General features: G+C 33.1%; 1 protein-coding gene and 1 non-coding gene across 2 annotated transcripts; both read right to left on the bottom strand.

Annotated features, from left to right (window-relative positions):
• Positions 1-7,820: 7,820 nt before the first annotated feature.
• LOC121206900 (small nucleolar RNA R71) lies at positions 7,821-7,926 on the bottom strand. Its single transcript, XR_005902072.1, has one exon. It is a non-coding gene; the product is annotated as a small nucleolar RNA R71 (small nucleolar RNA).
• Positions 7,927-11,102: 3,176 nt separating this feature from the next.
• Positions 11,103-12,803, bottom strand: LOC107890220 (uncharacterized WD repeat-containing protein C2A9.03). Its single transcript, XM_041076141.1, has 6 exons — positions 12,482-12,803; positions 12,286-12,387; positions 12,100-12,191; positions 11,847-11,979; positions 11,702-11,788; positions 11,103-11,611 (listed from the first exon to the last, which is right to left on the bottom strand). The coding sequence occupies exons 1-6, from the start codon at positions 12,569-12,571 to the stop codon at positions 11,219-11,221; spliced, it is 897 nt and encodes a 298-aa protein (XP_040932075.1). The 5' UTR covers positions 12,572-12,803; the 3' UTR covers positions 11,103-11,218.
• Positions 12,804-13,345: the final 542 nt, after the last annotated feature.

The following is a 13,345-nucleotide window of genomic DNA, read 5'->3' as shown; positions in this document are numbered from 1 at the left end:
TTAGCAAAGTCTACTCATTTTTTGGCAGTATGAACCGATTGGCCACTTCTGAAACTGGCTGAAGTATATATCTGTGAGATAATTAGGCTTTACAGTGTGCTTGTGTCTATTATCTTCGATCAAGACCCTTATTTTTCCTCGAGATTCTAGAAGCAAATACACAAATTGTTAGGTACGAGGTTGAATTTCAGCACAATTTTCCATCCCCAGTCTGATGCCCAATTAGAGCATGTTATTTAGGTGCTGGAAGATACCCTTCAAGCCTATGTCATTGAATTTGAATATGGTTGGGAACGTTATTTACCATTAGATGAATTTTTGTATAATAATAGTTTCCAATCGAGTATTCAAGTGGTGTCAAAAATAGTAGCTTCGAGACTAAAATGTCGATGAGTAAATTATTATTTTATTATTTATTTAGTGCCTACGGGATTTTATTAAGGTCGTATTAAAATTTTGTTAAGAAATTTTGAAGTTTACCTAGTTAATTAAGTAAAAAGGACTAAATCGTAAAAGATGTAAAAGTTGAGTTCTATTAGTAAAAGGGCTAAATGGATATGGAAATGAAATTAAATAGACTTGAATGGTAAATATACCATTTAATGGGTTAGTAGATAGGCATGAACATGGTTTAACTAAAATTTTGATAGTTTTTAAAGGTTAAAATGGTAATTGAATAATTAATTTAAAACAAAAGAAACTAAAAATGGTATCATCTTCATCCTTGGCTATCTCCATCAAATTTTGAAGAGAAAAAAACCATTAGAATAGGGTTGAGTATTTGGTCAAGTTTGTTCATGCATGTAAGTGAATTCAAGCCTTGTTTTTAATGATTTTTATGTTTTTGAGTTCGTTTTAACTTAATCTAGCTAGCTCGGGGGTTAATTTGTACAACTGTTAAAGGTTAAGGGACTTGCTATAGATATTCTTAGTTAGGTTTTGATGTTAGTTGATGAATTATTTATCTTTTTTTTGTAAAATAAACATGTTTTGTTAAATGGTTTTTAATGAATTTTAGAATTACGGATTAAATTGTTAAAGGTGTAAATCTATAAGTTTTGTTGTGAAATGTTGGTATTTAGGGGTTAATTTAAGGTCCCTTGTAACATTGGTTAACATTGATTTAGGGTAAAATGGTTAGATTTTATGTCATGAGCATAAAGACTAAATTGTGAAAAGTTAAAAATGTTAGGGGTAAATTCATAATTTTGCATAAATATGAATTATGAATTAAATTGAATTGTAGAAGTACTTAATTGAATAAAATTGTTTATTTAGATCAAGATAAACCACTATGGGATATAAACTGAGGAAAAGCTAAAGTTTCGAACTAGTTCGATTATATTACTACGCCTACAACTATCGAGGTAAGTTTGTATGAACTGTAATCGTTTCAATCTTATCTAAATTGAATGCTTACTATGTTGTTTTATCATAAATGAACCTTTATACGAATGTATTCATGCTATGATGGATTGACAGACATTGAGTCTTGATGGAACCTTAAGAATTCTTCAAATACAAATGACATATCATTAGGCATTTCATGTTTTGGGTGCTGGTCTTGAATGTCCTATCGATGGCTGAGGCCTGCATTTGTTGCGGATTCCTTACAGCTCATGTGAGCAGCATCATGTAGCTTACATTCCGACCCACAGCTCATGAGAGCAGCATCGTGTAGCTTACATTCTGACCTACAACTTGTGTGAGCAAGCCCATTTCACAGCTCGTGTGAGCATTGATGTAAATGAAAGATTACGATTATATGTAAAGGCACACTTCGTGTGAGCTTTTTCAAGTATCCGATGTAATTCTAGATGGTTCAACGGGTAAGAAAAGGGAACAAAATGGTAAGTATGGAAATGGATTGAATCATGACTTTACGATAAAATTTATGAACTAAATGATGTTGGTACATATGGAATTTTTCATATCTTATGGTTAATTTCATTTGTATAATGGACAAGTATACAAACTTGTGAGTTGGTGATGTTGTTTAGGCTTTTACTAAGCTTACGACATTGGTGATAAATTATATTTAATCTTTGAATTGTATAAATGACATGGTAAGTTATGTTTTAGTTTATACGAGCTTACTAAGCACTCGTTGCTTATGTAGTTCCTTTCATTTGTTTTATAGATTATCAGAAGCTCGATCGATTGGAAGCTCGAGGGAGATCTATGACACTATTCACCAGTCTTTTCGGTAGTTTTTTTGTATTTTGGCCAAGCTTAATAATGGCATGTATAGGATGTTTTGTAATGGTGATTTGGTATGTTTATGCTTTGAAGATTATGTTTGGTTGGTGCAGTTTAATGTTTTACCAAGTTTTGTCATTTTTGTCACTTTCTAATGCTTGTAAATAAGGTTCTTAGAATACTTCGAATGGTTTGAAAATGGTTATTTGTGGTATGTCTTGGTAAATATTTGAACTAGGTTATTATGCATGAAATGAGGCAACATTGGCATGTTTTGATAGTTGATGTTTTGATATAATTGTGGTGCCTTTGAATGACATATTGGTTAGTTGAATTAGGGCGTCTAAAATGGCATGTTTATTTGGCTGTGAATGATGTTTAATTCTTTAAAAGTGTGTACAAATGGATTGTTTAGTTTTGCATGAATTGGTTATGAAATGGCTTGATTTTAGGTAGAATTTTGGGTCCACGTGGCGTGAAACACGGCCTATCACACGGCCATGTGAAACACACGGCCTAGTGACACAGCTGTGTGTCATTTGAAAACTTCTTAGTATTCAAGTCAGTGAGTTACACGGCCTAGCACACGGGTGTGTATGGCAACTCAAAGAGTTACACGGCCTAGCACATAGGCGTGTAGGGCTACTCAGTGAGTTACATAGGTGAGGACATGGGCTGGGAAATGGCCTGGAGTGATTTCACATGGCCTGGCCACACGGCCGTGTGACCCGTCTTTCCAATTTTTGCAACTTTTTCCTAAACTTTTCGTTTTGTTTGAAATTAGTCTCGAATTGCCTCAAAGCTAATTTTAGGGCCTTGAGGGCTCGATTTAGGGACATAATGCATGTGATTGAATGAATTATGATATGTTTAATTTATTTAAATATTATGCTTTTAAATGTTTTCAATTGTATGGTAATGCTTTGTAACCCTAATCTATCGACGAAGATGGGTTAGGGGTGTTACATTCCAAGCATTCGGCTTTGCATGTAAGTAATTTTGAGGTCCATTTTTAATAAAGTTTATGATTTTGAGGTCTCAAGAGCTTGATTAAAGTATCTCAGGTGCTAGATCATAAAACTGCTAAAGTTTTGAAATTTTACCATTGATGGTTCTTGTATTTTTTGATGTTAAATGGCTTGATTGTAAGCTTAGATGTGATTAAGGACAAAATTGTAAAGTGAAATTTGTTAGTTTTGAGTATAGGGACTAAAATGAAAATATTACAAAATTAATATGAAATTTTTGTAAATATGGCCTGTAGAGGGTCTTAGAACAATGAAATTGAAATCGGATTGAAAAAAGAAGCTCAAATGTAAAAATTATGGTTATTTTGATTTTAAAGGCTAAATTGAATAAAATATGAAACTTTAAGGAAATTGTGAAAAATGAAATTAAATTGTCATACGCATAGAATAGGTTGTTATAAGGTAACTAAAGCTGATAATTTGTAATGAAATACCGTATAGATTAAGATTTGAATCAACAAATAGATAATTGAGGAAAGGGGAAAATTACAAATTAGTCATTGACACTTAAATTATCGCTGATTTTACTTGGTAAGTTCATATGGTATAATTATATATGTAATTGTGATGTATGTATTTAACTTGTGTATTTATGTTATATAAATATACTTTAAATTGTTTACAAATTGGTACAAAGAGGTGAGGATTGGACTGAATTGTAAAGAATCATTCTAATATGTTAATTTTTCCCAAATGAACATAAGATATGATAGGATTCAATTGGCAAGTGAATAGGCTTATCTACGCGTTGTATGGGATCTATAAAAGAAATTATACAGTGTATATTGGTGTACGAAAAGTTCATTGATTATGTCGAAATCTTGCATATGTTGCTAATTATCAAGTTATGTCTCTATAGAGACCCTAATGTGGTGGAGGGATGATATGTTACATGATATATGTGTGCCTACGAGCATTGAACTGAAGTGCCCTAACGTGGTGTAGTTAATTCTCTGATGTGTTACTTGGTGTGGTGTAGTTACCCATGTATCTATATCTGTTATTTATAGTTCATTGAGCTATATGGTTGAAAAGTAATTATAATTAAATGGCTATAAGTGACCGATTGAATTAATTGATGTATATGAATGATAATTTTGATAGATTGTATCGAATTGTTATATGATTTGTATATGATACACTCACCTTACAGTTGTGAAATGCGGAAACAAGAAAATTACATAGTTAGCTAATTCATTTTATAAATTATGAATTGAGGTGAGTTTATAGTTTTATAATCTATGAAGTTACTAAGCATTAGTAATGCTTATTTGATTATATTTTCTATCTTGTAGTTGTCTTTTGTGGAACATGAGGATCAGATCAACTCAGAGCTGACACTATCCAACCTTTAATTCGGTAGTCTTTTAATTGTTCTAGATTCGGTTATGTGGCATGTTTTTGTAAAAGTGCTTATTTAGAATAATAGTGATTTTGAAACCCTAAATGATGATTAACTTGAATGGATGTATGTTGGGTTTGAAAGTGTGCACTTTGGTAATATAATTAGGTATGGTTGAAGTATAAAAATGAACATATGAATTGTGTACTAGTTGAGTTGAATGAGGTGTTTGAGCAGTATCATAAGTTTAAAAGGCTAATGATCTCATCGATCAAAATGTGGGTAAGGTACTTGATTGATGATCAATGATTTGGTTCACATGTGAATGATCAATTGTATGCTTGGTTGATATATGAAGTTTTTATGTAAGGATTAAAGGCAAAATTCAATTGAAATGGTTGTGCATAGGTGAATGTTGTATGCTTGGGTGCCATTTGAGGAAATGTTGGTATGAATGTTTGAATGTGATTGAATTTTGGTAGTATTGTATGTTTTATATTGAGTTTATGCGGGTTTCAGATGCGTTTAAGGCACCATTTAAGATTAGTTTTGTTTTGAGCTTGGAAAGGGTAACAAATGTGATATTTTTGGTCATCTAGCATGAATTATAGATACCATAACTTTACCAAATGAAGAATATTCAAAAATTGACATAATTTTAAATTACTATTGATACTAGATTACAGAATTGATACTTGTGGGAAAAGTTTCGGTACCAAATCTTAGGTATCAATACTAATGGTTTTGAAATGTTTTGTAAAACAAAAAGAATGTCAATTTGGTATCGATACCAAGGCATGATATTGTACCCATAAGAAAGTATTGGTACACTAATCTATGTATTGATACCCTTTGATTTTAACTTGAATTTTTGACAATTTGAAGCTAAAAGTGGTATCGATACCTAGCTTGGATATTGATTGATAACTCCAAAATATATAGAATTTTATAGAAATTTATGACTAATAATTCATGCAAATTTCGAGTGTTTTTTTACCAGATTTTTGTAATTTTATTACAGAATATCTAACTTGGAAAAAATTAAATACGAATCTCTATTTTTAATTATTTATATGCTAAACTTACACAATTTTTCCAATTTAAAATAGTTTGGTGCCTTAGAAGAAAGGGCAACCTTGAAGATCATCTTTTGGAGCTCAAATGTTGAAGCATCCCTAAACCACAAGCCAAGAAGATGAGGGTTGATTAATAATCAGCTTTGTACAACCCAATTAAGGGATTAATGAATCTTAGGACATGCTTGACCCAACCCAAAAACTGGGTAGAAAAAATGGGCAATCTGTTAAGGAGACAATAGCCCAAAATTATCCATTAAGGAAGAGAGGCCTAACTATCCATCAATTGCCCAAATAAGTCATTCAAAGCTAGTTAAAATATTTTAAAAACTACTACAAAACTCCCTCAAATTGCAGTTCAAACCCCCTTTTAAGTTTCCTCTCTCATGTACCAAGCTAAATTTAACAAAGCCATCAACTTCTCTCCCTCAAAGCAAGGGCTAATCATGGGGAGAGAGATTTTCAATGCTTCAATTTGCTAAAAAAAAGCCACTCCCCTCATGTATAAATAAGCCCTATTTGATCACTCACTCACTCATCCTCTATTCTCCTCTCTTTCATCCTTCCACATCCCATTTGAGAGAACATCATAAAAAGTTGAAAGAGACAATTCCAAAGGTGTGTTGGGCAGAAAAATTTCACCATTCCTGGAAGAGTTGTGCAAGATGAGCAAAGTATAAAGAAAGAAGGAAGGGATCATGAGTAGAAAAACATTGGATTGTTTTCTTGTTCCTTCTCTTTTTATTTTTATTTTTATTTTGTTTTGCATTGCTGAACATTCTTGTCAAATATTTTTCTGGTTTCAATTTAATCATAATTACTTAAATTTATTGTTTTTAGATTGATTATTTTCTTTATCATAGATTTATTACAATGTTGTTAATGATGTTATGTGCCTTGGTTGTTCATTCAGTTAGATAAAATCATGACATGTTATCTATGCATTATGAATGTGTGGGTGCAACTGAATTAATTATTTAATCAAACCCAAATTGGACTTAGTTGGCACACTATCTAATTTGTTCATGTTTGATCTTATTTATATTAAAATAGGTCAAATTAATATTAATATTGAACAAACTTTATTACCTTGCATAACCCTAGAATTAATGTGATTACACTGTTTCAACATAGAAATATTCTATTACCTCACTTAATATGAATGATTGCTTATGAAAATTACTAAGTTTATTTAACATAGACCTGTATTAGAAAATTTTAAAAATTCATAGTTAAAGAAGATAGTCAATCTAACACATTTATGTCATTGAGATTTATTTTGTGAATTATTGCATTTTCTGTGTTTCCCTTCATTTAATTTTACTTAGATAATTTTTAGTTAAACAAAGTAGTTAGTTTAAATCTCCTTTAATTATTTTCACTACCAATTTTCAAAGTCTTATTTAACAACATTTGCCTATACAACCTGTGTAGAGACAATACTTGATATTTATCACTTTATTACTTGTTAACGATTGTGCACACTTGCACATTTTCGCGAACCAAGTTTTTGGATTCGTTGTCGGGAATTGTTTAAAGACATTATTTGTGAAATTATTATATTTTCATTTTGATTTGTTTTTCTGTTAAATTTTAACTTATATGTTTTTGTATTTTATTTTAGGTGTTTATGAACATTGATCTAATCATTGACTTACTTCCAGTAGATCTTGAGATTGAAATAACATTTAGACAAAGGAGAAGACAAGAAACTCAAAGACAAGTTGAAGAAATGAATCTTTAGAATCAAAATCAAGATCAAGAAAATGGAGCCGCTTATGCTCGCAATCCAATTGTTGTTGCTAATGATAGAACTGAGCCATAAGATAATATGTCTTGCCACTTTTTCATGAACTCAACCTGAGCATTCTAAGACCTAAAATCGAGGCACAACAACTTAAGTTGAAGCCTGTTATGCTCCAAATGCTTCAGACAATAGGCTAGTTTAGTGGAATACTTACTAAAGATCCATACCTTCACCTTCAATTGTTCATAAAGGTAAGTGAATCCCTCAAATTGGCCAAAGTAATGCATTGAGGTTGAAGTTGTTCCTATACTCACTAAGGGACAGAGCATGAGCATGGCTCAATTTGTTGCCACCCGGTTCATATTCTACATGGCAAGAGCTAGCAAAACAATGCCTAATGAAATATTTCCCACCTAGTAAGTATGTTAAGTTGCAGAACGATGTTACTATTTTCAAACAATTCGATGATGAATCCCTGTAAAAGGGGTGGAAGAGATTCAAAGAATTATTACAAAAATGCCCTCACTACGAGATTCTGCATTGCATCCAACTGTAGACATTCTATAATGGTCTCAGCACACACACGAGGATAGTGGTAGACGCTTCTGTAAATGGTGCTCCCCTTTTTAAGTTTTATAATGACACTTACGAGATTATTGAGAGAATCGCCAGAAACAATTACCAGTGGCCGACCAATTAACCAGCTTCAAGAAGGCAAGTAGCAGGAATACATGAAGTAGATGCCCTCACTTCACTTGCAGGTATCTTCTATATCCTCAATGATTAAGAAATTTACTCCTAACAGGTTTAATGATGTTGCAGCCCAACCACCAAATTAATTTCAAAACATAACTTGTGTATACTATGGGGATGGCCACTTGTTTGAAAATTGCCCATCAAAACCAGATTCCATCTATTACATAGGAAGTAAAAATCAGAACAGAGGTGGGAAGGGACTACAATCCAACTTTTATAACCCTTAATGGCGAAACTATCTAAACTTTTCTTAGATTAATCAAAGAGCTGGACCCAATAACACCTACATGCAACCCAAATCAAATCAACGACCAGGATTTACCCAACAAGTTCAAAAACCACCACAAGTTGAATCTTCCAATGGCTTGGAGAAATTTTTGAAGGAGTACATGGCTAAGAATGATGCATTGATCCAAAGCCAAATGGCCATACTAAAAATTTGGAGAACCAAATGGGTTAGCTAGCTACTGAACTTCAAAATTAAACCTCAAGAAGCTTTGCCCAACGATACCAAAAATCTAAGAGTTTTTAGAAAATAATATTGCAAAGCAGTCATTTTACAAAATGGGAAAAAATTGGAGCCAAAAGTCGTCATGTAACGCTCTCATCGGACCTAATCATTGAATTCGGGTGCAAACGTTACAACAGAATCAAGCTATTGTACGTACTCAAAATTTACTAAAAAAATCTAAAGTTAAACTATATTTCCTATTTATTTAAAAATTGTACAACAGAGCCATAAACTTCTAATTGAAAATTTCCTGTCTCAACTACGGTATCTATCATAACTATTTGAATACAACATATTTGCCCCACTTGGCAAAGTCTCTAAAGGTGAACCCCTATCTTATAAGTGGGGTGCTTTCCTTTAATGCTCCTTGTCTTAGTACGATCTAGCTCGGTCCCTCCCCAAGTTCCTTGTTCCATGTATCGTTCACCAACAAGTTAATCATTTGTAAGTTTGAATGAACTTAGTGAGTTTCTACATTACACAAAATATAATTTATCTTATCGGGGTTCTATTAATTAATAAAAATAATAAATATAATAAACTTCCTACTCGTTGGAAACGTTTCTCTTAAGCCTTCATAGCGAGCCATCTTATCTATTGCCGAGCCATTCTGATAGCTCTTTTGAATGCCTTGCCGCTCCCACGGATCCCATCCTTTCTTTACCTATTTTTTTCTTTCTATATATCCTTATCATGGGTTTCTTCTTCTCACTATTTTTGTCATATTAAGGCGGCCTTCCAGCTTAACCTCTTAAACCTCTTGGGGAGTACACTCAATCTATCACCCCTTACCTGTATTCAACACCGGAATAGGATACGACGCATTACTGAAGTTACATCGCAAGCAAACATATAAATCAAGTCATAAATTTGCATCCAAATTAAAATCATTTGTATTCAATCATAAAGTCCCTGATACGAGCCTATGAGGCCCAAAACATGCTTTGGAAGTGGTTCGGGACTAAACCGAGCACTTAGGAAAATTTTACAAAACTTAGAAAATTTTTGCTATGAACAAGGGTCACACGCCTGTGTGGGCTAGCTGTGTAGTCACACACCCCTGTGTCCCTAACCCATGTAACTCTCTGTTTTGCAAAGCATGAACAAATTGAGGTCACACAGCCAAGTCACACGCCTGTGTGCTAGGCTGTGTGGTTAATTAAATTTTCATAAAATAGGTGTAGAATTCACACAGTCGGGACACACGCCCGTGCTTGAGGCCGTGTCCCTCACATGACTAAGGGTGCGTTTGGTTCGCTGTATTGGATTAGAGGTGTATTGGATTAGAAGTGTATTGGATTAGAGGTGTATTGGATTAGAGGTGTAATAGCAAATCAACTGTTTGGTTGAATGTAATGGAATAGAGGCGTAATAATAATCTTGTGTTTGGTTGAATGGAATAGAGGTGTAATAGCATAATGGAAAAAAACTAAAATGACTAGAATACCCTTAGCATAAATTTGATTTGGTAAATGATTATTGTTATTGTTATTTAAATTTTAATAAGATTATTATTATCAATAATAAATATTTTAATCATATTTAAACATAATTATTATTAAATATATTTTAATTAAAATATATAATTTAAAAAAATTCTTAATAATTAGCATAAATTTGTTTTGGTAAATTATTATTGTTATTGTTATTTAAATTTTAATAAGATTATTAATATCAATAATAAATAATTTAATCATATTTAAATATAATTATTATTAAATATATTATATAAGGAACCAATATCAAACAAGGGCCATATAAGGAACCAATATCAATTGACCATAGAATAAAATCAAACATGTTGATCAGATCAACAAAATGAAAATAAAAACAGAAGCTTTCAAACTGCAGAAGGTGGAAAACATTTAAAAGAACTTCCAATCGCAACTCTCTTATTCATATGGAATTTACAATGTCACTCGTGAATGAAATATCGAAGCTCAAAAACTACCCCATGAATCAATACAAGCCAATCTTAAACCAAAATCAAAAAAGTTTTATCGGGTCAAAGCAAGTCAAGAATGAAGGCTGAAGCTTTTAAACAGCAGACTATAGAAAACATTACCAAATCAAACGCATGGATTTTACTAATTCAGTCTTGAACGAATATCAGAGCTCGAAAATTACCAACAAATCACTATCAAAGCTTGAAAATTACCCAATAAATTGATATAAGGAAATCTTAAACCAAAATAAAATACGTTATATCAAAGTCAAAGCAATCAAGAACAAAGGCTGAAGCTTTTAAACAGCAGATTACAGAAAAAATTACCACAATTCTAACATGAAATGTTAACAACCACATGCAATTTATTAAATCATCCATGAATGAATATCAAAGATCGATAATTACAGAACAAATCGATACGAATCAATCTTAAACCAAACAAAACATGTTTAATCCACTCAAAGCAGTTAAATTTATACTCTAGCTCGAAAAGTTATATAATAGAACCCAATCATCCCAGGCGATTTTTAACCCATCCCTTAAATATTCACAATCATTCGTCTCTATAGATATTGGCTTCACCTTAGGTTTTACAATATGGAATACAAATACTAGTTATGTCGCCTGCGGTTGAACTCTAACAAGCTGCCATAAGTGCGATCAACAACACCAACGAAGAGCGATTCTGTATCTGGGCTAAAGGATATTCCAGCAACCTCACCAAAAAAGTCAATTTCCTGGCACTTCACATACCCGGACTTGGTGTCGAAGACATGAACGAAGTCAGCTGGCTCAGCCATGGCAAGAAATCGACCATCTGATGTGAACTTGAGAGCTCTAATTGCTCCCATTCTTCCTTTCAATACAGCTAGGGACTGGGATGGTTTTCTTACATCCCACAATCTGCAAGTTGTGTCCTGATTCCCAGTAGCAAGAATGTTCCAATCAGGGTGCCAAGATGAAGCAAAAGAATAGTCCAAATGTCCCTCTAGGGTGCCAGTGACCTGCAGCATTGTACAAAATAAATTAGACATCAACAAGATTTAAACCTCAAAACGCACCATTTATTTGGATGTCCAGCAAGAGTGACATACTTTGCCAGACTGAGCATCGGCAATTAGGCAGTCGGTACTGTCTCCAAGAACTGCAAGCAACTTCCCGTCTGGACTAACAGAGGTATTCTGTTAAGAGAAGACAACCATAAAAGGAAGAAAAACACCCGAAAAAATGGAATTCTACAGCAAGCATTTGAAGACTAGCACTTAAATTTACAGACCTGTCGAATGAGAACCGGTTGAAGGTTGAAAAAGTTTCGGCATTAAAAACTCTGATTTGAGCATCGTTATTTGTAGCCATAACTCTCATTGCACCACTGCAGAAATAAAGAAGATTCAGTTTTATTTTAAAATGTAGTCAAAGTAATATATTGCTCAAGATAACCAAAATATTTCTCTTTGTTAGACTGCTCAAAAAGGATCAAAATATTTCTCACCTAGGATTGAGATACACATCCACCGCATTAGTGATTGCATTATCATCAGTGGTTACTTTTGTGGAGAATGCCACCCCCGGTTGATTTATATACTGCCCAAGCAGAAAAATACTCTCAATAGCATGAGCCAAATTGCAAACATAATACTTTATCCCATAAACATTTGTCAAACAAGCAAACAGATACCTTGCAAATAAGCTCCCCCTGAAAACCACCAGCCACCATTAAATTTTCTTTAACTGCCATGGTGCTAATCTGCACCCTAGAGAGTTGCTGAGATTGTCGTTTCTACAAACATATCAAAATACAAAGTTTATCTCAACTGCTCTTCAAACAAAGCAGCAGAAGTCAAATTAAATTAATCATGGCCATATTCACTAACCAGGTTGGGAACAATTGGCTTAGCCACATTCAACACTTCTTTGCCCTTGCGTAGTAGTGATGACCAATGCATTACCGAGTAGTTTTGCATGAGGTACACATCGTGCTTTGATGTAGCCCACAATAGATTCCTTAGCTACATGATAAAATAAATAAATTAAACACAATACCATATATCAGCATTCTTTCAAGCATGAAAGCAGATAAAAATATCCATCACCTAGATAACTTAATTGAAACTAAAATCTTAAATTAGTGTGCATGTGTACAAGACCATACTCTTCCACATAATCCTTTCACCGACAGATAGTAATGTTACTGTTAACTAAAGACTCGTTAACTAGCTTCACCACTCACTGGGGTGACCAAAACAATTTATAGCCACAATTCAGCCTTCCAGCATCCTTGCAACAAGAAGTACGGCCCAATGCCATGGTCAAGAGTATGGATAAAAAAGAAATTGGTAGTTGATAGGAAAGACAAACAAGCATTAATCTTCTTGTGCACATTAATTTCAAAATGAATTACTAGTAACATATTTGTAAGACCATGTAACCACATTTTACCACCAACAAATGTTGTGAATCCCATACAAAGAGGAAAGAAAAGAAAGGGAAAAAGAACTGTCATAAAAAGAAAAATTGGCAGTTGATTGACCATGTATGCCCCTTTTTCAGTATGGGAAGCCCCAATTCACTTTCCTCAAATTTCCCATTACATAAATAACAAAATGGAAAACAAAAATTCACAGAGCACAGGTAATGCATTAAAATTTGCAACACCAAACAGAACCATGAAAGAGGGAGACCCATAAATGCAACCAGTAAGTTAGAAGGAACATTTTTAAATCATCCATGAATGAATA

This window comes from Gossypium hirsutum, chromosome A09, assembly GCF_007990345.1.
Source record: "Gossypium hirsutum isolate 1008001.06 chromosome A09, Gossypium_hirsutum_v2.1, whole genome shotgun sequence".
Classification (NCBI taxonomy): domain Eukaryota; kingdom Viridiplantae; phylum Streptophyta; class Magnoliopsida; order Malvales; family Malvaceae; genus Gossypium; species Gossypium hirsutum.
This window is presented reverse-complemented; position numbering and strand designations above follow the sequence as displayed.